Here is a 27641-nt window from a genome sequence, read left to right as displayed (position 1 = left end):
TATTTAGGAAATGTTGAAATGATGAATTTGTTATGAATTTAATTAGATGGGGAATTATTTTGATTTGACCTTCTCTGTCTTCAAATGATAGAGTGCCCAAGCGACTTGACACGCAAGTAGAGACATCTTAGTCGAATTATTTTCTTTTTGTTTACTGCAAGAGGTCTGCCAAAATTGATAATTTATGATGGCTTCATGTACAACGCGATGCAGGCGGATGTCGTTGTTTTCCGATTCAAGAATTAACGAACAATGCTTTAATTGAAGACATATATCTTCTGCAGACGTATGTGGATCAGTGCTTTTAATAAATTGTATGATAATATCTTGTGGTAACGGATCGAAAGATATTATCGAGAAAAGACCAAAACTTTTCCCATTAATATGGATTCTTGAGTACTTTTTGTACTGCCAGCTCAACAGTTTTCAATATAGTTGATTTACCTCCAGAATATGCTGTATTGATCTTTTGAAATGTGGCATCCATGCTCTGTCGCTCTCCTTCATTCAACTTATCGAAATATTGCTCCCACGTGAATTCCAGATTTGCACTATTTACACTACCTACGTAGTAAGCAGCACTTGCCAGGACCAATGGTTGACGATCTAATTTTTCTGACAAATTCTTTAAAACTCTTCATCATGATTATGAATATCGGAATAGACAGATAGAATTTGACGACATTCTTTATCATTCATACCATGACTGATTGAAATGTGTTTGTTTAAATTGTCATCTGGTGGTATAGCATCTGTATTTTGGACAGTTACTATAATTTGTCCATTTTTCCAATTATGATCACCAACTTGAGGTAATAATGGATAAATTTTATCCAGTTCAACCGCGTTATCAACAACAATCCACCATATTTTCCAAGATATCAGTTTTTGTGTCAGCAGGAAATGAAAGTGTTTTATTCTGTCTTCGCTGCTTTTTACATTTTTTAAAACATTTTCAATAAAATGTTCATGGATGTTCAAACGTTGACATAGGTCATTATAAGTTTTTAAGAGAGATTTAGCATCTTTTCCTTCGAGTATCATTACAAATGTAGTTTTATTTTCCCAGTCAACAGAGTTAAGCATTTCGTTGCAAATTTGTCTAGCTAATTGAGATTTACCACTGCCAGGATTACCAGAAATATAGTAATATGTCAGTTCATTATTGTTAGTACTGCGCAAGCTATTGCGATCTGCTGTGATTTGATTAAGTAATTTTGTACGTTTAACAATGCCATGATTTGGTTTGCAAGGAAGTACTTGAAAAGAATTAAATTTGTTTCGTTGTCTTTTTATTTTTTTAATTTCATTGAATGAAAATCCTAGATCTTGAAACGAATTTTCAATATCACAAACCATTTTGTCAAATTCGGAATCAGATACTTTACCACTAAAATCATGGATGAATTTGTTTCTAACAATACGAAGTGCATCAACTGCAGATCTAACTTTTGAGTTAACTTTTGTTCCAATTGAGTTGGAATACAGTATTGCTGCAAATAGTGTTGTACAATCCTACTTACTGGTGTCACCATCTTGAAAATTTAACAGAATATGTTTGCTCTACCCATTAAATCAATCAATCAATTTAAGGGAATTTGCAGATCAATCAAATTCATGTTAGAAAAGAAGTTAAAACGTTTTTTCTAGTTTCCCTGTTTTTCGCATCATTGCATGCAGTACGCTTTTATAAAAAAAAACAAAAGTATTTGCGCAGGTTTATGCCAAGTTTGGAGAAGTTGTGAGTTCTCCCAAAGGTCTCCATAGTGCAAAGAGTAAATGCTTAAAATCTTTTATAAAGCAACTATCTACATGCCATGCAGGTCATTTTATCAATTCACCGACAATATCATTAATAAATGTACTTTGTGTAATTCAACATAATAAGACACACGACCAGTTTATTACTATGAAATATGTGTAAAGTAAGAATAACGTAATATTAAAGAAAACATGACCAGTTTATCTACAACAGTATCAACACACGAACATCAACTCATTTGCATCATCCTAACCATTCCTGAATGCGTTTCAACAAAGACTTTTTATGTAAAGCTAACACAGACTGCATATAATCGGAATAAAATAATTTTAAATATATGCTGCAATTAATCATTTCATATAGTTATCTAAAGCAAAACTTTATCGATAATGCAGTTGCACTATACACTATATGAGTGTAAAAATTTTTGTTACATTAAAAAAAATCAATATAATAATAGTATTTTACATTGATTTATATTTAGCTGTGCCAAAGGTCTTTAAAATCTGGTTTGTTTTCTGTTGGCGATGCAGAATATGCATCTTCAACATGAAATTTGAATGAGACGTGACAAATGAATACAAAAAGAAACTTTTTTCAGCCTCCGTACAGAAAAATAGTAAGGATCAGAACATTTAAAACTGTGTGACGAGTGACGTGTCACTATTTGACTAAACATGTTATTAATCTTATAGCTTTGCTATATTAATATGATTTGAGATAAACTATTGAAATAAATCGGAAAATATCAGAAGTATCCATTACTAAATCGTTGCGAACTCAAATTCATTGAAAAATCCATTAGAATCCACAAATGTTATCCATATAAAACATATACGTAACGCGGAAATGACTTTACCGCAAATTTTTCTTGACATAAAGAAATAATTGATAAATGGACATAAATATTAAATCCCCAAATTAAAATACATTATTACAATGACAGGTAAAAGTTTAAAATCAACATACCTTCACAAATTCAGAAAGATTAAAGATGCAACCAGCTACATGATGCCTTTGATTTTGCTTGATAATAAAGAAATTGAAATGTCCAGTAAATATTAAATTTTAATCCCCTGCTGTTAATGTTGTGAAATAATGAATTCTTTTCATAGCAGCAAAATGATAGAATGGGGAATGCAAATTTTATATGTTTTTGCTATATAGACGACTTGCAACACAATATATAGATAAAACTTGTTACCAAACCATTTTGTTCAATAGCTATAAAATGATAGAGTAGTGTAGCAGGCTTATAGACCATGCCATTGAGCTAAATACAACTGGAACGCTACCTTTTTATGAAGCCAAAAACTGCGGGAAATCACCTCTGCGGTGTAATGTAAGGGTAAATAAGATAACGTTCCAGTGAGGGATTTTAAACTCATTTGTCATTCCTTTAATGAAGCTCCCTACAGTTCAACTGAGATTCGGGTGTTTCGGGTAGCCTTCACTTACAACATTATTTTGATCAAACACACTCAAATTTGGAAATATGAACTTTGCAGGATAAGAATGACAGTAAAGTCTAAAGATGCTTGAATAGGATAACTGTTTGCGTTGTTGTGGCAACCATGTCTCATTTTCTTTTACACTTTTATCGTCAAGGTTTTTGGAATTCACGGTATCGTTTTTTCGGTTCAGTCAATATTTCTGATTTTTTGCTTGACGATTGTTATTATTCAAGAAGCATTTTGTTTAACAACAAAGTAATTCTTTCTATTTGAATCTATTTGAATTTCGTTTGCTCACGTGGTATGTAGGAGTGGGAACTGTTCATGATGTTGTTGAAGATATGTAAAAATAACTACATGAATCTTTCCTTTACAACGACGGAATCTGATTTCGAAAGTGAAGAGGAAGCAATCACCACAAGAGATTTGCAAGAAAATTCAAAGTGCACTCTGCCAAATTTGTATATATAGATGGAGTATTGTGAGAAGAGTACTCTAAGGATAGCTATTGACGAGGAATAGTACAAGGACCAACAGAAATGTGGTTGATTCATCGTAGATTGTGGAAAAGTGTGATTTCTAAATTGCATCTTATTTCGAGAGATTATTTCTAGATTGGATCATAAATATTGTAAGGCAAGAAGAAGTTTATCTTCCAACATAAAAAATTATATGAGTAATGGTTCAAAGCGAGGTTCAATTTAGACGATACAAATTTCTTAATATTAAATGTTATCTGTAGAAGCTTGTAAGAAAGTAGATAATCCCTTTCTTTCATGAGGAACATGCTCCAATACAAAACAATCCGTTAATAACACAAAGTCTACTGAAGATTTGTTCAAAAGAAATATCGATGAATCATATACAGTTTGGAAGCTCGTTGGCTCACGTGCATATAGTAGTAAGAATTGTTCATGATGTTGTTGAAAATGTGTAAAAATAACTACCATGCTAGCGTCTGTGGGACAATACATGCACCATCGCCCCCACTGTGGGACGATACCATTGGACAACACCCCCCTTTCTCCTCCTGGTCTATATTGGCGGAAATCTGACGCCATAAATCCCAACGTGGAAATCGTGACAATTTGTAGTATTCAAGATGAATTTCCAATATTTAGGACTCTTCTTTTCCTTTAAAATGGTCTTAACAAAATCTTATCTGCGTTACGTCGAAGCTGGAATCTTTGGCGTAGTGGGAAGTGCTAGAGCTAATGTGTGTCTTGTTCAAAGTGGCGAGAAAAGACGTGAAATTTGCCGCGCGATTGTTCCCGCAGTAGAAAATGTATATATTTGGGACGCTAGACTTGGCGAAAAAGTATTAGAAGAGAATTGTTGAAACCTTTAAACAATGTTAGATTTTCCACTATTTAAAATGTGTTTTATGATATGCTTATCTAAATGTCTAGGTGAATGTCTTACAAGGTAACAAGAGCGAAGTTACATGTCTCTGCCTCAGTCCTAACTCTGAACATCTTGCTGTTTGGTGAGTAAAACAACTTATCTAATTAAATAATATAACATTTCATTATGTCTGGTAAATGATGCCGAATATTTACTTCATTGTGGCTAATCAACACTTTTAACAGTAAAAGGTATGGTTGTAAGAAACACAAGGTCAGGCAGGGGAAGGGGCTCAACCCCCCTGCTTATAAAAGCCAAATCCTGGACCTCCTAACTTATAAAAGCCAGATCTTACCCTTCCCCCTTGTATTCTGAAAGATCTTGATATCCAGGAAAAAAATGTCAGTCAACCTGTAGAGTATGTAATGTTAACAAAAATGAAAATCATTGGTGTACATTCCCCACAAGTCCCAAACTATTTTAATTTCTACATTTTTGTTAGACTAGATAAATTACATCCCTTTGACAACAGGTAATAAAATTTGCCAATATAAAATAATTTTCTTTGCTTTTGAAAACTGAACAGCTTTTGATCTTAATGTATGTAATAAATTTGCAGCTGCTTACAAGGGAAGAATGTAAAGCTTAACCTGCATACATGCACCTCCACCTGCATACATGCATCTCCACCTGCAGTTTATTTTTAAATTTTAGGTATGGCGATGGTGTCATCAGAATTTGGAATATAAATAATGGTACATCCTCAGTGATATTTAGGTACATTTCCTGTCATGGAATACATTTTTCAATTTGGTCTATGCTCAACAATTTGTTTACCATCGGTACTTTTGATTTCCAATTACAAAACGATCCAAAACTCATTTCAAAAATTTTTTCGGTAAACAAACAGTTAATATAACTCAGCACGCTATTATAATATATGTGCTTTACATATCAACCAAAAATTTTCCAACTTCAAGACCCACAATGCATGCAACAAGGTATAAGAGGTTACCTGGAGAGGGTTACAACTTTGTACAGATGTTGCTGATGGTGCATTTTGCTCTATTTAGCCTTTTGTTTGCCATTGCAACTTCTGCGTTCCAATCACAAAACAGTTCAAAACTCAATTGAGAAAATTTGCCAGTAAACAAGTTACTACTTGAAGACATTTTTACATGCTCTCAATCAAAAGGAACATGGTAAGTTTTCAAATTTCAGTATACAAAATCAATGAAAGATAAATGAACCCTGAATGCCTTGCAAATTTACAAGGAAACTTCTGAAACTATAAGAATGGTCAATACAACCAGTGTTGTCTCTAAAAATATAGTATCAAGCAGTGACGTAGTCAATGTTGCACTACTGCATTACTGTGGAGTGAAGGGTAGAGTTGTGTTTTAGTGTAAAAATTATTAATTCTAGTGAATGGATGTGTATCAGCACTAATGTTTTCAAAGATGCCAAAGCAAACATCTTCATTAGGCATTTTCTATTCTTGCCATATCTTGAATGAAAGATTAAAAAATTATTTCATCTTTTGTTTCATTGAATTTCTTCTAGTGGTCACAAGACAGCAGTTACAGCTCTTAACTATGATTATACTGGTGTCAAATTGGTGTCTGGATCAAAGGTATTCTTTAATTGTGATTTTTATGACACTTAAATCAATTGCCATAAATTGTGAATGGTAGTTTATAAAATGTACATAAACAATTCATTTGTGTTGTTTTCTGCCACACTATAGGATACAGATGTCATTGTTTGGGATATAATTAATGACTCAGGAATGTTCAGGTACGATGATCATTTAATGTTACATGACATGTTTTTTAAATAAACATGTTTCAACATCTTATGATGCCATCTTCAGTATAATAAAGAGTATTATGTATGTGGGAGTAAAATTAAAGTGGGAGTATGACTTAATAACTGAGAGTGAGGAGTATGACTTACAAACTGAGAGTGGGGAGTATGACTTAATAACTGAAAGTGAGGAGTATGACTTAGAAACTAAGATTGGGGAGTATGACTTACTAAATAAAAGAGGGAGTATGACTTACAAACTGAGAGTGGGGAGTATGACTTACTAAATAAAAGTCATGTTTTGCTATCTAAATACCTATGAACTGAGTGTAGATGTATGACTTACTGACTTACAGTGGAATATTTAAACTGAGGTCTTGCCACCTACATACATGCTGTACGTATGCTGTAAAGCTTAGAAGCTACGTATCATATGACAGAAATGTCAAAGTTAGTGAGTTCTTTATTATATAGCAATGTTGTCAAGAAAGAGATAAATGATGTGTATGTATGTATGACCACAACGTTCTTAAATTTGTTCTTTCTGCAGACTTAAAGGTCATAAAGGAATGGTGACTTGTTGTCGGTTTCTTCATTTTCAAAATGTTCTTATAACTAGGTAAATGTAGAAGATTTATTTTCATCTTCAATGGCTTTGCTAGTTTATATTTAATGGTTTTGTCTTTCCTAGTTCCAAAGACACTTTCGTGAAATTTTGGGATCTTGATTCACAGCATTGTTTTCTTACCTTGGTTGGTCATAAAACAGAGGTGAATTGAACTTATGAATTTGTTGTTATGATAGGATGTAAGAGTTGTCTACCCTTCACTCTCCGTAAAAGAATAAGGATGAATACTTGGCTAGAAACAGGGATTTAGGAACAGAATAAAGTCACTGTTATGTACATTTTTTCAAGGTTTGGGGCTTTGTCGTCGTCAAGAATGAAACAAGATTAATTACTGGTTCTGCAGACAGTGAATTGAGAGTTTGGAAAATTGAGTACAGATGTTAGAACAGAAAGACGCGAGGAAACGAGAAAACGAAAGACAGCAACGCAATCTAGTGAGGATGGTGTAGGGGAAATAGAGGTACATAAGAGGTGTTTTTTGGTCATTTCTCTGCGTTGTCTTGCATGATGCATGAGGGATAATAGTGGATGCTACTTAAATTCAGGAAACCAAAGGGAAAATAAGCGTTTTTGAGATCTTTAGTTACAATGCGTGTATGAGGTAATATTAGGATTGTTGGTGGATATTTGTGGGTGTATTAGGAAAGTTGATGGATATTTGTGAGGTAAATTAGGACTATTGGTGAATATTTGTGAGGTATACAGTATTAGGAATGTTGGTTGATATTTGTGCATAGGATTGTTGTCGATTTTTGTGAATATTACAAAAATATTCACAAAGATTGTTGTGTGATTTTTGTGATCATATCTCATTTAATATTACTATGTTAGGTTAAACTAATAAAATCTCTAATAAACTTTGTGTTTATAATTTGGCCATCTGCATTAGACCTGTCACCACTGCATCATTTAGTTTTAAATTCATAAATAATCATTTAGTTCTAGTTTCAACTCGTATTTCAACTTCTATATTTCGAATTTCAATAGGAATTGCTTTCGTGTACAATGATTGGCTCTGTCATGAGAAGCTCAACTGATCGCGTAGTGTCGCTGTATTGCGATCTTTCACGAACTTATATTGGTTGTCATGTACGTACGTTATGTAAAAAGTTTTTATTTGGGATTTGGAATGTAAAAAATTGCTCTGGAGATGATGATCATTATGTGACTACTGCTCAGCTTTATGTTACAACCTAGTATCAACTATAAATGGGTTTTCTGATTGGATTAATCAGACAGTAATGATAAACATTAACTTTTCGTTCTTTATAATTCTATAGCTTATTGTATTTCATTGTACTATTTAAAACCTTAGACAATAGCAACGCACAGCTTTTTAATAATTGGGTTTTGTATTAAATTATGGAAAAGAAAATATTTAATTTACATATCAATTTTGCTGCGGTCACCGAGAGTCGTGTTGACATCGTGAGGGAATATTCATTATAAAAGCAACTGTCTGAGTAATTTTCGTGTAATTTTTACAAACCCAGAAGAAATTCTTGCAGTAGCAAATATTGCTCGGTTTTCAATGGAAAAACGCTATTCTAATGTGGACCATAGATTATCATTATTCATTTCATGATAACCAAGTTGAGAATGTAGTATTTTACGTATGTCAAAAACATTCACGGTTATGAATGATTTTTACAAAATATAATCAATATTTTTTATTTCACTAGAGGATTAAAGAAAAGATGTGGCTATGTGAAGATAATTTTTATTTGTTTAGGGTACTAATTCTACGTTAGAAATGTTTCGTATTGCGTCAGAAGACGAAATAAAAAAACGCTTGGCAAAAAAACGAAAAAAGATTTTAAAGAAGCAAAGGTTGTTGACTTTGAAATTTTGAAACTGTATTGAAGCTTTTTTATTCTCATACATGTGATATTTTTTACCATTATTTATTCCTAGATCACAAGGAATGGAAGCCGACGAGCTGACGGTTAGATAATTTTTGTTACGTGAAATTTGTGTGCAAAGAATTTTGACGAATCAAAATATACGTAGTTTACGCCAAAACATCACAATCTTGCCTCGTTTCTGTAACATTGTGATATTTCTCTTTATTTGTGAATACTTCTTATATATATTATGTCAAAATCCTGGAGCATATTTGGTTTTTTTGCTTGAAATGAAATAGATTTTGAATACGAAGAAACGGAAATACATAGGAAAGAATGAGATATGCGTTGTTCCAACATTTTAATTATGTATTTGTGCACTATTTGTCTTATTTTTAAAACATGTTTTAACATTACTGTTATTTTATCAGGTTTCTGAAAACGTCTTAGCCACCGTCGAAGACGAGATTATAAAATTACCCGATGTTAAAGCGACCTCAAAGATAAGGTAAAATGATGTATGGAGTAGAAACATTGTAATTCGCTTGTGGAAGTCAAGCGTTTTGTGTGAGAGAGAGAATTTTTCTAGACGTGTTTTTCTCATCGGATGTTTTTTCTCAAATATAACACAGAAAAAGTTTATCATTATTTGAAATTAATGAATGTTGGTTTCTAACACTTTCATACACGCAGTTTTTTAAGCAGTTTTACAATGTCAATTTTAAAAATTGCTTGTTCAAAATGGCGAAATAAAAAAAGTTATATTTAAATAATACTTATGATTCAAAAGTCGTTTCTAGTCCTCCTCGTACATACGTACGTCGTTCATTCACTTTTCTTACTTTCCCGCCATTATAAAATACAAATAATGTTTTTTTTCTTATTAGGTCATTTGACTTTGCATTGAATTCAAATAATGATCTAAAGGTATCTCATTATTTTTGTCCGCGATTTTATTTTATATTTGAGAAGTATGGATGTGTTAAATTGATGTTTCGGTATAATTCCAACTGTTGTCAAATAGTCATTTTGAACAATGAGAAATAGTCTTTCGTCATTTTTTATCATCTTATTTGACTGTACATGTAAAGAATGCGTAGTATACTGGATAGTATGGAATTAGTTGCATCCACTTGAAATAAGAAGTTTTTTAAATTTCTACAGATTTCATTATTACTACACAACAACAGCGTAGAGTTTCATATCTTCAGTGAAGAAAAGAAAGATTCAACTATTATACTTTCCGTAAAGACACCTGGTCATCTTAGTGATGTAAGGTATGTGGCTACGTAGATCTCAATAAATCTGGAATGTGATGACAATAAGTTAAAGTCTTAAATGTCATGTGCCTTTTGAAGCGTCATACTGTAACAGCTCACTTCATCTGATTGACCCCTAAGAGCAAATGTATTTTTATTTTACATTGCGATTCAATGGTATTCAATGCGATTCAATGCGATTCAATGGTAAGAAATAATTGCATGTGAGAAAATGATTAATTTTGTTGTGTTGTTGTTATTTTCGCTTCATCTATATATTGTAGTATTTTTCACTTTAGTTGAAAAAGACAAAGACAAAGTCACTCTTTTGACCCACAAACAATGATAGTGAAGAGTACGCAAGTGTGTTACGGTAATTTTACATCCTTCAGGATGCTATTTTAACATTGCATAATGGTTTTTTTAGTAAAGTTTGAGATTACTCCGCCCCCCCCCCCAATTTGAGATTACTCGCACCTTATTCCCCTAAAAGAAGGAATGATTATCCTGTTGGTACGTCTTGATAAAAATTTAAAAATATGCATTATTGTATGTTTTAGTTAAAGAAATTACAAGCAAATACACATACACAACTTTAAATATCAATGATAGTAATATAACAATGATAGTGAAGAGTACCCAAGTGTGTTACGGTAATTTTACATCCTTCAGGATGCTATTTTAACAATGATACTATTACTTCAGGATGCTATTACTAGTTTTAGTAATTTCATAATGGTTTTTTTTTTAGTTGATATTTAGCTAGCTTTGTTACTTTAGGACTTTGTCATTCAATTCTGACGATTCCTGCATCCTCTCTGGCGCAGCTTAAAGTGTTAAATTGTGGAACAGGTACAATAAACAGATATTTAAAGTTGTGTATGTGTATTTGCTTGTAATTTCTTTAACTAAAACATACAATAATGCATATTTTTAAATTTTTATCAAGACGTACCAACAGGATAATCATTCCTTCTTTTAGGGGAATAAGGTGCGAGTAATTTCAAATTGGGAGGGGGGGGAGTAAAAAGTCAAACTTTACTAAAAAAACCATTATGCAATGTTAAAATAGCATCCTGAAGGATGTAAAATTACCGTAACACACTTGCGTACTCTTCACTATCATTGTTTGTGGGTCAAAAGAGTGACTTTGTCTATGTCAACCTGTGATGGTATTTCTAACAAATTTATAGATCGACTCAGAAATGCATCAGAACAATGTCTTCTGGTTATTGTCTAAGTTCGTTTTTTGTACCTGGTGACAGACACATTGTTGTTGGTACTAAGGTATTCAGCATTAATGAATGTGACTTTATAAGGTAGTGAGACAATGTAAGGTCATGTGACAGACACGTCATTGTTGGTACTAAGGTATTCAACATTAGTGAATGTGACTTTATAAAGTCGTGAGACAATGTAAGGTCATGTGACAGACACGTTGTTGTTGGTACTAAGGTATTCAGCATTAATGAATATGACTTTATAAGGTAGTGAGACAATGTAAGGTCATGTGACAGACACGTTGTTGTTGGTACTAAGGTATTCAGCATTAATGAATATGACTTTATAAGGTAGTGAGACAATGTAAGGTCATGTGACAGACACTTTGTTGTTGGTACTAAGGTATTCAGCATTAATGAATATGACTTTATAAGGTAGTGAGACAATGTAAGGTCATGTGACAGACACTTTGTTGTTGGTACTAAGGTATTCAGCATTAATGAATATGACTTTATAAGGTAGTGAGACAATGTAAGGTCATGTGACAGACAATTTGTTGTTGGTACTAAGGTATTCAGCATTAATGAATGGGACTTTATGAAGTAGTGAGTTAATGTAAGATCATGTGACAGACACGTTGTTGGTACTAAGGTATTCAGCATTAATGAATATGACTTTATAAAGTTGTGAGACAATCTAAGATCATGTGACAGACACGTTGTTGTTGGTACTAAGGTATTCAACATTAGTGAATATGACTTTATAAAGTTGTGAGACAATCTAAGGTCATGTGACAGACACGTTGTTGTTGGTACTAAGGTATTCAGCATTAATGAATATGACTTTATAAAGTTGTGAGACGATCTAAGGTCATGTGACAGACACGTTGTTGTTGGTACTAAGGTATTCAACATTAGTGAATATGACTTTATAAAGTTGTGAGACAATCTAAGGTCATGTGACAGACACGTTGTTGTTGGTACTAAGGTATTCAACATTAGTGAATATGACTTTATAAAGTTGTGAGACAATCTAAGGTCATGTGACAGACACGTTGTTGTTGGTACTAAGGTATTCAACATTAGTGAATATGACTTTATAAAGTTGTGAGACAATGTAAGGTCATGTGACAGACACGTTGTTGTTGGTACTAAGGTATTCAACATTAGTGAATATGACTTTATAAAGTTGTGAGACAATCTAAGGTCATGTGACAGACACGTTGTTGTTGGTACTAAGGTATTCAACATTAGTGAATATGACTTTATAAAGTAGTGAGCCAATGTAAGGTCATGTGAGAGACACGTTGTTGTTGGTACTAATGTATACAAGAATAGTGAATATGACTTTATAAAGTATGGAGCCAATGTAAGATGTTGAGCTTCTAAATTTCCTTTACAGGCTGGCAAACTCCAAATATTTGACGTTTCGTCTGGTTCATTGCTTGAAACTGTGGGCGCACACGATGGTGCTATTTTGGTCGTTGTGTTTAGCTCCCGATAATGTAAGGAACTTTACTTCATTTTAAAAACATATTTTTGGTCCAGTCGTTGGAAAGTAACATTTTTGACAAAATTTGTGGACTGCCATGCCCTTTTTAATATGCTTTCTTTCGATTATTTCTCTAACAGAAATAGCAGCGTTTTTTTGTTGGCAAACTTTAGTTATTCTGCTGCTTGTCATTTTGTAACTCCTTGAAGAGACAAGTGACGTATGCTTCACTTCTCTCCACCCCCCCGTCCTTATATATTCCATTCTTTCAGTGAATCGTTTCAGTTAAATCGTTCAGAGGGAGCTCAAGACTACCTTCATGTAGAAATGACGATTTTATCAATTTCTAGACGCTATTCGCCTCAGGAAGTGGTGACAAGGATGTAAAATTGTGGGAATTTGATTTGATTACGGATGAGATGTATTCAACGACAAGGTATTAAATAATTTGCATGTAAAGCAACGTTTCCACTCAACGTGATTTTTATCACTCTTTTACCATTGTAAGACGAAAAATGTCCATTGTCTGTCGGAGAAAAATAACTTCATGTACTAATTCTGTTAAAGCTTGTCTTGTAAAGTTTTTTCTCTTGTTTTTCTTGTGCATTTCATGATGTTTGTAAAGAAAAGTGGTTAAATGTGACCATCCACTTTTTTTTGTTCAATCCTCAGCTTAACATTTTCCTTTCAGCTTAACATTTTATGATTCAATATTGTCTAATTGGTTTATGTATTTCTTTGTACAATTGGGTGATTCATTTTGTATTATTTTGTTTAGTCAAAGATTAAGTATTTGTCATGCACGAACATTAAAGATGAATGATGACGTAATGTGTGTAAAGTTCAGGTAAGTTGTTGATGTTTTCGCCTGGAGGGGGGGGGGAGGGCATACGTATTTATGATCTTTCATTTAATCACGTGCCAACCTTCGTTGCAGTCCAAATCAAAAGTTTATTGCCGTGGCTTTCCTTGGTTTTACAATGAAAATTTTCTTCACTGATACATTGAAGGTAAGTTGTTAAATATTTTTGTACGTAGTTGATGATATTGGATAGCATTTGTTGGTATTGGATAGCAGTTGATGATATTGGATAGCATTTGATGATATTGGATAGCAGTTGTTAGAATATTTTCATTTGTTGCTGTAGATCACTTTAAAGATGACTCCTTGTACGAAATTCTCCCATTTTTTTCTATGAATCACGATAAAAATGCTCTTTGAGTTGGAACTATTTCCTTTTCCTACAAAAAATTCACTAAAAAAATTCACTCTTGTAAAAAGAAGGCGATATTTTTGACTTTAAGCTAGTTACGTAACATTGGATTAATGTATGCTTTCCATCAACGTTATAATTTGACTTACAGAAGTCTCAAAAATTTAACTGAATAAATATTTTCCTGTCCATTTATCCTAATTAACTTTTGTATTCATTTTTTAAATGTGGTTACTTTTCCCGCGTCGTTATTTAGTTCTTCCTATCCCTCTATGGTCATAAATTACCTGTTGTTACCATGGATATATCAACGGTACGTTTTATTCATATGACGTGTGTTTCTAAGTATCCACGTTTCACTGTCGTATACAAACATGTATTATGTTTACAAGAAGAATCCTTATCTTACGTCATGGACGCATACATTTTCTATACGTCACATCCGTTTTAGCTGTCGCATAAATTGTACTGTTTTTTTTCAAGCTCACAGGAACGGCTTCCAACTCTGTTTTGATGTCATGTTTTATAATACGTTTTTTATTTTTGGTTGAAAGAACTTTAACACATAAAATAGAAGAAAAATACGTATGAACAAAAGATACATTATCAAGCTGTAAATAGGTCATTTCGCTATAGCTTTTCGAATTAGATATTTTCGAAATAAAATTACAATGTGAATCAATTTTATATTATACATTAATAATTTATGCGACAGTTCAAAAGAATGTAAATTTTGCTGGATAAGCTTTTCTTCATTTTTGTTATAAACCCAAACGAGGAAGTTTGGGCTTGTGACGTAAACTAAGGAATTATAAAATGAGCGATGATTATGAGAATGTAATGAAAACTGATTTGAAACTTTGAAAAAGACGTACATAATGTCAACTACGTATGACCGTGTAAATTTTTACCAATCCTCTGTTGTGAAAGTGTAGAGCGTGTTGTGTTCCATCACTTGACCACTTTGCATTGGTGAACGCTTTTCAATGGCGTCTTTATTTATTTTTGAAACTTTTCTCTGTCTTTGGATTCGTATTTTTGTCATCCTTGATTCATTTTTTACAGGATAACGTTCTCCTTGTTTCTGGTGGCGTTGACAAGAACATTAAAATTTGGGGTTTGGATTTTGGTGATTGTCGAAAATCAATATTCGCCCATGATGACAGGTACGCACAATGTAATTTTAAATGACAGATACGCAATTTTATGATAGTAATATATGATAGCCTGAAACAGTCGATTATATTCCTACTATACACTCGTATCCTATGTACATCGTCATTATACCCTATTAAACCCTCTTACCCTGGTTAGATCATTGTTTCGTCGTCACCATCCTCGTATACATAACATACTAGTACCACGTCCTCAATTGTTTTACACGTAGATTTTCCATTTTTTACCCGCATGTTATCAACATTACACCCCACAATACCTACATGTACTTTCATTGTATACTTTATATTCTCATGTTATCAACATTACTCATAGTAATACCTACATGTACTTTCATTGTATACTTTATATTCTCATGTTATCAACATTACACCCCACAATACCTACATGTACTTTCATTGTATACCTTATATTCTCATGTTATCAACATTACACCTAGTAATATCTACATGTACTTTCATTGTATACTTTATATTCTCATGTTATCAACATTACTCATAGTAATACCTACATGTACTTTCATTGCGTACCATATATTCTCATGTTATCAACATTACACCCCACAATACCTACATGTACTTTCATTGTATACCTTATATTCTCATGTTATCAACATTACACATAGTAATACCTACATGTATATTCGTTATTTATATTATAACAACTTTAATCTTCTTTTAGTGTCATGGCCGTGCAGTTCGTGCCGAAAACTCATTATTTCTTCAGTGCAAGTAAAGATAAAACGATAAAATATTGGGACGCTGACAGATTTCTTCATGTTACGACCTTAGAAGGTCATCATTCAGAAATATGGAGTCTTGCAATCAGCCATGACGGCGAGTTTGTTGTAAGTGTCAAGTATGGAAGGTTTTAGATAATTTTAAACATAAGTTTGCTTGATATGAATGAAAGAATTAATGAAAAACGTTATTATCAATAAGAGTACCATTTACTCAAAGATCAACACTTATTCTTAACACTCCAGTTCCACATGCATTTTATTTTATCTTATAGATCAGTGGGTCACATGATAAATCATTAAGACTTTGGGAACGAACGGACGAACCGTTGTTTGTCGAAGAGGAGAGAGAAATGGTACTATACATAGATCTGTTTTGCTGGAGCTAAAAAAATATGCATATAGTACCTGTACTTTCAATGTTTATTTTAATTTTTCTATTGAGGAGAGGGAAGCAGCTTACGAAGAAAGCGCCGTAACAGGAGTTGAAACAATTGTAAGATTCTTTTTACTATGTAACATGAGATATGTATGTTCCATCTTGAGCCATACTACTATGTATTTGTTATATACTTTCACTATGGAAAAAATCTTGTGGAAGTTGCATTTATTGCACTAAATAAATTCATTTATTTAAACCATGATGTTGTTTAGATTTCAGGTGAACAAGACACAGAAGCTGTTAAAGCTGGCAAGAAAACTATCGAGACGATCAAAGGAGTTAGTTTTGTTGTTGTATTAGCATTGCAAGTAAATTTTATTGGTTTTGTGCCCAGTCCCCCCTATAGTACCTGAAAGATACTTCAATATCATACAATTGGTTTATGTATTTCTTTGTACAATTGGGTGATTCATTTTGTATTATTTTGTTTAGTCAAAGATTAAGTATTCGTCATGCACGAACATTAAAGATGAATGATGACGTAATGTGTGTAAAGTTCAGGTAAGTTGTTGATGTTTTCGCCTGGAGGGGGGGGGAGGGTATACGTATTTATGATCTTTCATTTAATCACGTGCCAACCTTCGTTGCAGTCCAAATCAAAAGTTTATTGCCGTGGCTTTGCTTGATTTTACAATGAAAATTTTCTTCACTGATACATTGAAGGTAAGTTGTTAAATATTTTTGTACGTAGTTGATGATATTGGATAGCATTTGTTGGTATTGGATAGCAGTTGATGATATTGGATGGCATTTGATGATATTGGATAGCAGTTGTTGGATAGCAGTTGTTAGAATATTTTCATTTGTTGCTGTAGATCACTTTAAAGATGACTCCTTGTACGAAATTCTCCCATTTTTTTTCTATGAATCACGATAAAAATGCTCTTTGAGTTAGAACTTTGAGTTTTTCCTACAAAAAATTCACTAAAAAAATTCACTCTTGTAAAAAGAAGGCGATATTTTTGACTTTAAGCTAGTTACGTAACATTGGATTAATGTATGCTTTCCATCAACGTTATAATTTGACTTACAGAAGTCTCAAAAATTTAACTGAATAAATATTTTCCTGTCCATTTATCCTAATTAACTTTTGTATTCATTTTTTAAATGTGGTTACTTTTCCCGCGTCGTTATTTAGTTCTTCCTATCCCTCTATGGTCATAAATTACCTGTTGTTACCATGGATATATCAATGGTACGTTTTATTCATATGACGTGTGTTTCTAAGTATCCACGTTTCACTGTCGTATACAAACATGTATTGTGTTTACAAGAAGAATCCTTAGCTTACGTCATGGACGCATACATTTTGTATACGTCACATCCGTTTTAGCTGTCGCATAAATTATACTGTTTTTTTCAAGCTCACAGGAACGGCTTCCAACTCTGTTTTGATATCATGTTTTATAATACGTTTTCTATTTTTGGTTGAAAGAACTTTAACACATAAAATAGAAGAAAAATACGTATAAACAAAAGATACATTATCAAGCTGTAAATAGGTCATTTCGCTATAGCTTTCGAATTAGATATTTTCGAAATAAAATTACAATGTGAATCAATTTTATATTATACATTAATAATTTATGCGACAGTTCAAAAGAATGTAAATTTTGCTGGATAAGCTTTTCTTCATTTTTGTTATAAACCCAAACGAGGAAGTTTGGGCTTGTGACGTAAACTAAGGAATTATAAAATGAGCGATGATTATGAGAATGTAATGAAAACTGATTTGAAACTTTGAAAAAGACGTACATAATGTCAACTACGTATGACCGTGTAAATTTTTATCAATCCTCTGTTGTGGAAGGGAAGAGCGTGTAGCGGGTCCATCTCTTGACCACTTTGTATTAGTGAACGCTTTTCAATGGCGTTGTTTTTTATTTTTGAAACTTTTCTCTGTCTTTGGATTCGTATTTTTGTCATCCTTGATTCATTTTTTACAGGATAACGTTCTCCTCGTTTCTGGTGGCGTTGACAAGAACATTAAAATTTGGGGTTTGGATTTTGGTGATTGTCGAAAATCAATATTCGCCCATGATGACAGGTACGCACAATGTAATTTTAAATGCAGATACGCAATTTTATGATAGTAATATATGATAGCCTGAAACAGTCGATTATATCCCTACTATACACTCGTATCCTATGTACATCGTCATTATACCCTATTAAACCCTCTGACCCTGGTTAGATCATTGTTTCGTCGTCACCATACCTCTTATGTCTATAACATACTAGTAAACCACGTCCTCAATTGTTTTACACGTAGATTTCCTGCATATTTTTTTACCCGCATGTTATCAACATTACACCCCACAATACCTACATGTACTTTCATTGTATACTTTATATTCTCATGTTATCAACATTACTCATAGTAATACCTACATGTACTTTCATTGTGTACCATATTAATAGAACAGTTAACAGAACAGAACAGAACAGAACAGTTAGATCAGAACAGTTATAGTTTCAGTTTTCTGTTATAGTTATTCAAACTCGTTGGCGAGCCTTGCTCAACGCTCGCAAATCAAGAGCGGAATATCAACACATGAGAGCATGCGCAATCACCATTCAGTCTTTCACCAGAGGACTGCTGGCTCGCAGGATAGCACACAGAGAACGAGCTGCAGTTAAAATTCAGTCATTCTGGAGAGGTATCGTCCAGAAGATTAGCTACCATAAGTCTAGAAACGCTGTTATGAAAATACAAACTTGTCTACGTATGAGAATCGCAAAGAAGAAATATGAACACTTGAAAAACACGGTTGTACACCTTCAGAGACTGGTGCGAGCCAATCAACTGTGTCGACTTCATACTATGGAGTACCAGACTAAACGACAAGCTATTATCGCTTTCCAAGCTTCTCTACGTGGTTATTGGGTGAGGAAAAAGTTGAAAATTATGAATGATGCTGCTATCAAAATTGAGAGTGCTTACAGAGGTTATTCAACTCGAAAGCGTCACCTAAGGGTGACTCAATGTGTTCTCTTACTTCAAAGAAGGCGACGAGCCACATCTTTGGGCAGAAAAGCGATGATGGACTACCAAAGAAAACGACGGTCAGTGAAATTTCTCCAATCACAGGTCCGTGGTTTTATTGCAAGAAGAAACTACAGTGATATCCTAAGAAAATTATTTCACTTCAATCCGCTGAACGTGGCATGCAGGCGCGTAAGAAGTATCTAAAAACATGTGAAGCTGCCTTTGTCATTCAGGAACGTTATCGTGCCCACAAGAAAGGTTTGATGATTAAAAAAAGATATCATCTACAACGAGGTGCTTGTATTACCATTCAGGCTAATGTAAGAAGATGGTTATGCAGAAAACGATATCAGAGCATGCGCGAAGCGATTGGAACAATCCAGTTATATTATAGAGCAAGTTGTTGGGCCAAAGTGGAACGGAGGATGTTCCTTAAAACAAGGAGTGCGATCGTGACCATGCAGGCGTTCACACGTGGCTGGTTAGCACGTCGCAAAATTCAACGACAACGCACTGCTACACGTATTCAAAGTTACTGGAAGATGCATGTTGCAAGACAAAGGTATTTATATCAACGTGCATGTGTTGTACGGATTCAATGTTATTTCCGCTTGTGGGTGAACTGTAAAAGATAGATCACCTTGAGAAAAACGGCAATTTTCATCGAGACTTGTTACAGAGCAAAAATACTTGGCAAGAAGGAACGAGATCACTATAAAAAAGTGAAAAGATCTTGTATTATAATTCAACATGGTTACCGTAGGTACAGACAACGTCGTTTGGTCAACAAAATTTTGGAAGCTGTTTCTTCTCAAAAAAATGCTGCTTTGGTCCTACAGCAACGACTTCGTGCTAATATGGCGGCAAAGAGCATTCGTCAGCATTATCTTCTTTTGAAAAGATCTTCTGTACTTATACAAGCTTCCTATCGTGGTCACTTAGCTCGAGCTCATGTCGCCAGGATTCGTTCTGCCATCGTGATACAGTCGTACTATCGCGGACACCGGCAGGCAACCGAGTATAGGGGGATAAAAAATGCCATAATCTTTGTCCAAGCTCTAGTTCGAAGGAATCAAGCATTTGAGAGATATAGAAATCTAAAAACTACTGCGTTGGTTGTTCAACGTTATCGTAGAGCAGTTGTGATTGGTTGCGGACAAAGAAAGATGTTCTTAAAGATGAAAGTAAGTGCTATAAAAATGCAAAGTTGCTATCGAGGTTATAGAGCACGGAAGGCGTATGAACTTATAAGACAAGCTACTATAAAGATTCAGAGCTTTATCCGTGGAATAATAGCCTTAAATAGATATGAGAAACTACGCAAAGCCATTGTAATAGTTCAAACCAGAGAAAGAGCGAGAATACGTGGAAAAGAAGAAAGAACATCATATTTAAAGCTGAAAAAATACACCATTTCTATGCAGAGTTTATTTCGTGCAAAACGCGATGAAATGAGTTACATGCTTACTCGAAACACCATTATAAAGCTTCAAGCTATGTTGCGTGGGAAACATGCACGAAAAGTGTTTCAAAGATCACGTTCAGCTGTTATCGTGTTACAACGTGCACAACGAACACGGATGTTGGGAAAACGAGAACGGATTCAATTCATGGAAAAACGAAATAGTACTGTGCGTATTCAAAGTCTTATAAGAATGCACTCAGAGAGTTCTTGGAAAGCAACAGAGAGTGGAATTTTTAAAACTGAAATGTAAAGCTGTTTTAATTCAGAGTTTGGTACGATGTCACACACAAAGAATACGTTATCTTAAAATAAAACACGCTACCAACATCATTCAAGCGTATGTTCATGGCAAGAAAACACGACGTTTTTATAAAGAACTACATAAAGCTACACTGGTTATTCAAAACCGCGTGCGAGCAAAACGTTTTGGTAGAAAAGACCGTCAAACATTCCAGCTGAAGCGACATTCAGTTATTGCTATACAGAGTTGGTTTAAGGCTTGCAAAAGAAGGCGGGAATTTTTACAACTGAGAAATGCCTCCGTATTGTTGCAAGCCTTCTGGAGGGGATCGCATCAACGAAAGAAATACAAAGAAATGAAGAAGGCAGCAGCTTGTATTCAACAGCATTATCGTGCTCTTAAAACGGGAGAAGAGAAGAGACATCGTTTTCTTGTCGTCAAACGGTTTGCCACAAAAACGCACATCAATCTCATGGCAATACGTTTACAACGAGCATATCGTAAAGCCATGGCGATTGCTCTGTTGAAAGCTAAGATCGATAGCGTGGTGATAGTACAGGTATTTACGCAACAGTCTTCTTAAATTCATGAATTTAATGTTTATTGCCCTCAAAATAATTTTTACTTGTTTTGTTACTGTAATTGTAGCGATGGTGGCGAGCTAAACTCCAGAGGAAATTCTATCTAAGAACTCTGCATTTCATTCGTCTTCTCCAAAAGAAATGGCGTACACGACTTACCATAATGCACCAGTCAGCGACAAGAATTCAGGCAGTTGTGAGATGTTTTTTAGCTCGAAGGTTTGCTCGAAAAAAAATGAAAGCAATCATCAATATACAGGTATGTTGGTGATTGTTGACGATTTTATAAAACCCGTCTGTTTGGTAACTATGAACTACAGTAAGCGGCTTAAGTGGGTATCCAGCTTTCTGCTCTCCCAAAAACCTTTACAGTGTGGCTGTACCTTATAGAAAGGACACCCAAAAATTTAGCTTCTTGCTTTAACCGGTATGATCTATTGCATGCTGGGTTTTTATTGGTGTACAAAATTTTGAAATTAAGCAATGGTCACCAGGAAGAAAGAAATTTTAAATAGTGTGAACTTTGACAAAATATGCAAGTCACTTGTATGTAATGAAATACAACTAAAGAAAATTGAAAGTAACTAATACTGATGAAATATTTTTTTACTATTTTATGTTTCTTGTGTTGCGTATCACATTACGAACATGAGACATTCGCAACCTTTGAAAGCTTCCAAAGCCCCTCAGCAAAATGTTTTTCAAGTTCTTTAGATTTCTGCATGTTCCAATCGTTTCTTTCCTAAATTGTTTTTTCAAGATCTCTAGTTTACATTTCTACATGTTCCAATAATTTTTTCCTTTCTCACCATAAAGAGAACGTGGCGAGATTACAACGTTCGAAAGCGCTTCAACTCGAAGAAGTTTAGAAAACTAAGAGAGCGAATTATTGTGGCTAATTCCGACGTCACCGAGTCCATGAAGCTTTGCAATCGTACTCGTTCTGCACTCGACTATTTACTAAATTGTAAGAATTTAACAACGGTTCGTGAAGCTCTGGTTCATCTTGGTATGTCGCACTATTTAATTTTTGCAATCTTCACTCCATTATCTTGTTTAAATTACAACGCCCATACAATCACATAATTGCCTTTAGTTCTATCCGAATTCTTATATACTGTCCATTTGCTTTTCCTCCCCATTCCAAACCGTATTTTTCAGCATCAAAAGATTTGTACCCGAATTTCCTTTTGGATATTGATTTGATCATTCCTCATTCTATGAAATTTATCCAACTATACGTATAATGATCATATCGTATACCCAATGTACCCAATTGTTCACCCAATTCACCCAATTCAAGATGTGTACCCAATTGTTCACCTGTATATTGGTCATCCTTTTTTCTAAGATATATACCCAAGTGTCCTACTGTGTATTGGTTATCCCTTATACTCCATTCTCTCAACAGAGGTCGCAACAAGATGGACATTCAAGTGTTCACAACAACAGGTTGAGAATAACGCTCTCCGTGTTATTTTTCAAATTATCCGAGACTCAAATAGGAGTCTAGCTCACATGGGATTGATCAAACTGGCGTTAGATATTTTCACCAATGTGTCCAAGGTGAGTTTGGGCTGAGATCCATTGATATTTATTGAACATTACTGTCACTGAACGTTGGCAGTGTAATCAGTTTGTTGTTTTTGCCAATTGTTGCATAGTTAATTGTTAGTTGTTTTGTGACTCAACAAAACTTCATGCTTTCTGCATTGTTTTTCCCCCATAGTTGTTGGTTGTTATTGATAAATGACTGAGAAACTGTAGTATTTTTTGTAAAGATATTGCCACTTTCATGAATAATGGTTGCACCTAATTTTTTATCATTATTCTAATATCTCACTTGAAACAAAAACCAAAACACTTTTGCTAAAGTGATCATGTATCTAATTAGAAACCATTTTGATAAAAACACGAAACAATCCATGTTTTTTACCAAAATACTCTTTGGCATTCTTAATTTGACTATAAACTATATGCGCAACACATTTTTAGTGTCCAGCCACCCAGGATGCCGTGGTTTTAAAAGAAGAAAATGCATTGGAAACCATACTTGAACTCGCGTGTATTTTTCGCGAGAAAAAGGAAATTTTCCTCAGAGTTGCAAAGCTACTTACAATTTTATGTACTCACGAAAACGTAAGAAAGGTAAGCAGAAGTAAACCTCTAGGACAAGAGCTGCCTGCATGTATTTCTTCAAAAGGGTTAGTCATTCTTTGTAATGTCGAATTAATTTAGCAACTTTTGTCTGTTTTGATTCGGCTTTAGAAATTACTGAAAACAGAAAACGCTGCAATGAAGATATCTTCCATTTACTCCATCACAAAAAGGAAGTTTGAAATCGAGATGAAACGGAACACGAAGATGAAACAACAAAATGGCAAGGGCGGACGATACAAGACTGATAACATTTATGGTGATGCCTTAACAGCAGTGATCACTCTTATGGAAACGATTGGTTTAGATTATCCCGTATAGATAGGTTTAGCTTATCCCGTATAAATAAGTTTAGATTATCCTGTATAACAACCATTACATTCTAGTATTTTTTCTATTTAGGTCAAATTTATGCGGCAGTATGTAAAGTATTATTTTTAAATTATTTCTTATTTGCTCAAACTCACCGTTGTTTAACGCAGATTTAACGCGGTACTTTTTTTATTTTTAAAGTGCTACTGAAGTGAAATTTTGGGTATCGATTTTTTTCTATAATCAAATAGTTCTATCTTTCCTGATCACTTTGGTATAATTTTTATGCCTATTGAAGCACGGGATCATCAATAAATTTTTGCTCAAAGTTGGGTTACGCGTGCGAATTTTTACCACTGAAATATTATACGGATGTGACGTAATATAAAGGACGGAACTCGAAGTATGAGCATTGATTTACTAGTATTTTGTTAGATTTTTAACACATATACACAATAAAATATGAGTTCTTCAAGCAGTGAAAGCGAACGCAGTTCGGATACTGAAAACTCAGATATGGCAAATGAAAATTTACTTTCAAATTCCGGCGATGAGGATACAATTGTGGCTAATTCAGTGGTAAATCCTTACGAAAATGAACCTCTTGCGAACGCAGTCGGAGAGAATTTTGTGTCGGTCGAAGAAGACGCAGATGGCTTAGAACCTCGAATATTGGAAGCGAGGTTCGAAGGAACCTTTCACACTATACACACTATATAGGCTATAATATAGGCTATACACACTATATGCACTATATAGGCTATAACACTATAAACACTATATACACTATATAGGCTATATACACTATACACACTATATACACTGTATACACACTATATACACTATATAGGCTATGCACACTATACACACTATATACACTGTATAGGCTATATACACTATATACACTATATAGGCTATATACACTATAAACACTATATAGGCTATACACAATATATACACTATATACACTATATAGGCTATATACACTATACACACTATATACACTGTATAGGCTATACACACTATATACACTATATAGGCTATGCACACTATACACATTATATACACTGTATAGGCTATACACACTATATACACTATATAGGCTATATACACTATATGGACTATATAGGCTATATACACTATATACACTACATAGGCTATGCACACTATATACGCTATATAGGCTGTATACTCTATGTACACAATGCATAGGCTGTAAACAGTAAGTGTTTTCGCCAACGTCACAACGACGTCACAAGTTTCTACTGTCCGCTATTATATAGACGGAGTGTAACACATAAGAAGAAACAATGGAAACATAAAAGTTAGATTATAACGTATAGTAAGAATATTGTGTTTAATATACAGTTTATAACATACATCAAACGACTTTTTCTGCATACGGCATTCCCACATCCTACCTTGACGTTCTATAAAGCAATTGGTGACGTATTACTTGTCATTCATCGTAGATAAACCGGTAAAGGCTGCTTTCGTGGAGTTAAGTACCAATTGCACAATTTATTAACCAAATTTAAAACAGAAATGTCTACAATCTTGATGAAACATGTTTTCAATCACTTTTGTTAACAAACAACTTATAACAGCTGCAAAAGGCGAATGGCATCATTACATCCAGGGTGTCTGAGATATAGATATGTACGTAGTAACCATTTTCTTGAGAAGTATGTACTGGAATTGAACCAGTATACCAGCTAGTGGCTGGTAACCATTCATAGCTTTTTTGGTTACGTGAGTGAGAATGAGCGACTGTTAAATCAATAAATCTATCACAGAGGAATCAGAAATCTAAATATCAAGGAAAAAGACAATTTGTGTTGCGAAAAAGGGCAATTTGTAGATCGTAGATTGTTGCAAAATAAGCCGTTTGCACTGAACAACTACAAATGCGTGTATCTTCTTAGATGTATATACTTGCAAATGTATGTGCATTGGTAACAAGATAGTCCAAGAATGACTATTTTTTTACTATAAATCGATGGTGAGTCAGGCCGCAATATCTTCTTCATCATCAATGACGTCAAAGCGAGTTACAGAGAAACGGTATCCTTCGAAAAATCCGGCAAATAAACTTTCTAACGGAGCCTGTTTTAACAGCAGTCGGAGCCGGATTTTTCTTGGCCGGAGCGCGAGGTGAAAACGCGGAGTTTTACACAGTAAGACCGCTAAATCAAACGAATTTTCGTTTCGTCTAACAGTTCGAGTTATCGGGGTCTACTGTATTTGCAGGAACAGACAGTTAGGAGAAATACTTCCCTTACTCATAAACACACCTTTATGTTCCAGGCCAATTCTTTTTCCACGGTGGCAGTCTTATCATTCGACAATTGTATATCATATTGCTTTTCGCTTATTTGCTCCTGCACCTATGATTATTAAATGTTAGGATTTTTTCATAAAATCCAGCCAACTTCATGAAAAATATGAAAAATAAAGAAGCATGAACACATATATTGACAAGAATACCAAGTCAAGTTTTTCCTTAAGCTTCAATGTATCTGCGTCGTAGCGAAACGTTTCCTCCGTAATTTGCTGCTTGAAACGCGTCAATTTGGGCTGAAAAAAAATCCATGGATGGTTATTCGCCTCTTCCTCGATGACGAAAAAACGGAAACTTTTCGTAATGGCCAATGAACGGCGAGCAGATCTGGACATGAGAACGCCCGCCGTTAGCAGGCTGTTTTGGTTACCCCAAAAACCAATTTTGGTTACTCAAAAACCACAGTAACGAGTTTTACGCTAATTTTACATAGAGATTTCAGACCTCTTACCTCTAAATTTCTAATAGGTATTTAGTACCTAGATCATGTTGAAAAGAAACCAAAACCAAAATTTCATTGAAACCAATTCAAAGTAAACATACTGAGCTATAAAAACATTGCTGTAGTTCAACAACGTACATGTCTACACCACTGATTTAAATATATCAATCGTATAATTCTACTGCACGTGTAAGCCACGTGTTACCACAAAATCTCTCGCAAAAAATCGCGTCAGGTTACGGCAAAAGTTCCTTTGCGGTAACGAAGCGGTAATATGGGTTTTTTACCACAATTCCGGAAAGCCAGGTCAGCACACCGCAGTATTTAGACAACATAACACAGGAAGAAGCATGCCATTATTAGAGATGTACGTTTGCAGAAGAAACAGCTCAATTTTTTTCTTATTATTTTAACCTAATATGTAATTGATATAATCAGGTGTAGACATTCCTAAAAAGCTGGTTTGAGGACGAACTAGAATTCCAGTGCACGCAGCATGGCTTTTGATCGCGTCAAACCGTCCACTCGCGTAAGTACAATGTAATTGCAATATTGACAAACCGTTAAATGACCTCGAACATCCAACGACAATCTACCACCGCTCAACTGCAGCTCGTAATCATTGCCACAGGCGTTTTCAGCTGAGCTCGGCATCAACTTTAATTTACGACCTTCTCGATGTAATCTTTAATTTTTGTCAAAAGGTTCTTGCAAAAATTAAACATTACAACGA

At 34.2% G+C, this 27641-nt stretch overlaps 2 protein-coding genes, 1 long non-coding RNA gene and 1 pseudogene across 3 annotated transcripts; 3 read left to right on the top strand and 1 right to left on the bottom strand.

Annotated features, from left to right (window-relative positions):
* Positions 1–1856: 1856 nt before the first annotated feature.
* On the bottom strand, positions 1857–2792 carry LOC124453843. Its single transcript, XR_006951220.1, has 2 exons — positions 2732–2792; positions 1857–2632 (listed from the first exon to the last, which is right to left on the bottom strand). It is a non-coding gene; the product is annotated as an uncharacterized LOC124453843 (long non-coding RNA).
* A 1559-nt stretch (positions 2793–4351) lies between these two features.
* On the top strand, positions 4352–18342 carry LOC124453913 (annotated as a pseudogene).
* On the top strand, positions 17561–21084 carry LOC124453912 (abnormal spindle-like microcephaly-associated protein homolog). The gene is made up of 3 exons (XM_047004741.1): positions 17561–17575; positions 18327–18427; positions 20133–21084. Exons 1-3 carry the CDS (start codon positions 17561–17563, stop codon positions 21082–21084), a joined length of 1068 nt encoding a protein of 355 aa, XP_046860697.1.
* Positions 21082–24458, top strand: LOC124453822 (abnormal spindle-like microcephaly-associated protein homolog). The gene is made up of 6 exons (XM_047004669.1): positions 21082–21634; positions 21724–21915; positions 22473–22665; positions 23068–23222; positions 23652–23804; positions 23925–24458. Exons 1-6 carry the CDS (start codon positions 21431–21433, stop codon positions 24132–24134), a joined length of 1107 nt encoding a protein of 368 aa, XP_046860625.1. The 5' UTR covers positions 21082–21430; the 3' UTR covers positions 24135–24458.
* The last annotated feature ends 3183 nt before the right edge of the window (positions 24459–27641 follow it).

The sequence above is a fragment of the Xenia sp. Carnegie-2017 genome, unplaced genomic scaffold (genome assembly GCF_021976095.1).
Source record: "Xenia sp. Carnegie-2017 unplaced genomic scaffold, XeniaSp_v1 HiC_scaffold_26, whole genome shotgun sequence".
NCBI lineage: Eukaryota > Metazoa > Cnidaria > Anthozoa > Malacalcyonacea > Xeniidae > Xenia > Xenia sp. Carnegie-2017.
The sequence above is the reverse complement of the archived record's forward strand: the minus strand, read 5'-3'. Positions and strand labels throughout refer to the sequence as shown.

Coding starts and splice junctions, on each gene's coding strand:
- LOC124453822 (XM_047004669.1), top strand. CDS start 21,431: ATGAAGAAGGCAGCAGCTTGTATTCAACAGCATTATCGTGCTCTTAAA. Junction 21,635..21,723: donor ATAGCGTGGTGATAGTACAG/GTATTTACGCAA, acceptor CTGTAATTGTAG/CGATGGTGGCGAGCTAAACT. Junction 21,916..22,472: donor AAGCAATCATCAATATACAG/GTATGTTGGTGA, acceptor CTCACCATAAAG/AGAACGTGGCGAGATTACAA.
- LOC124453912 (XM_047004741.1), top strand. Junction 18,428..20,132: donor ATATTCGCCCATGATGACAG/GTACGCACAATG, acceptor TGGTTACCGTAG/GTACAGACAACGTCGTTTGG.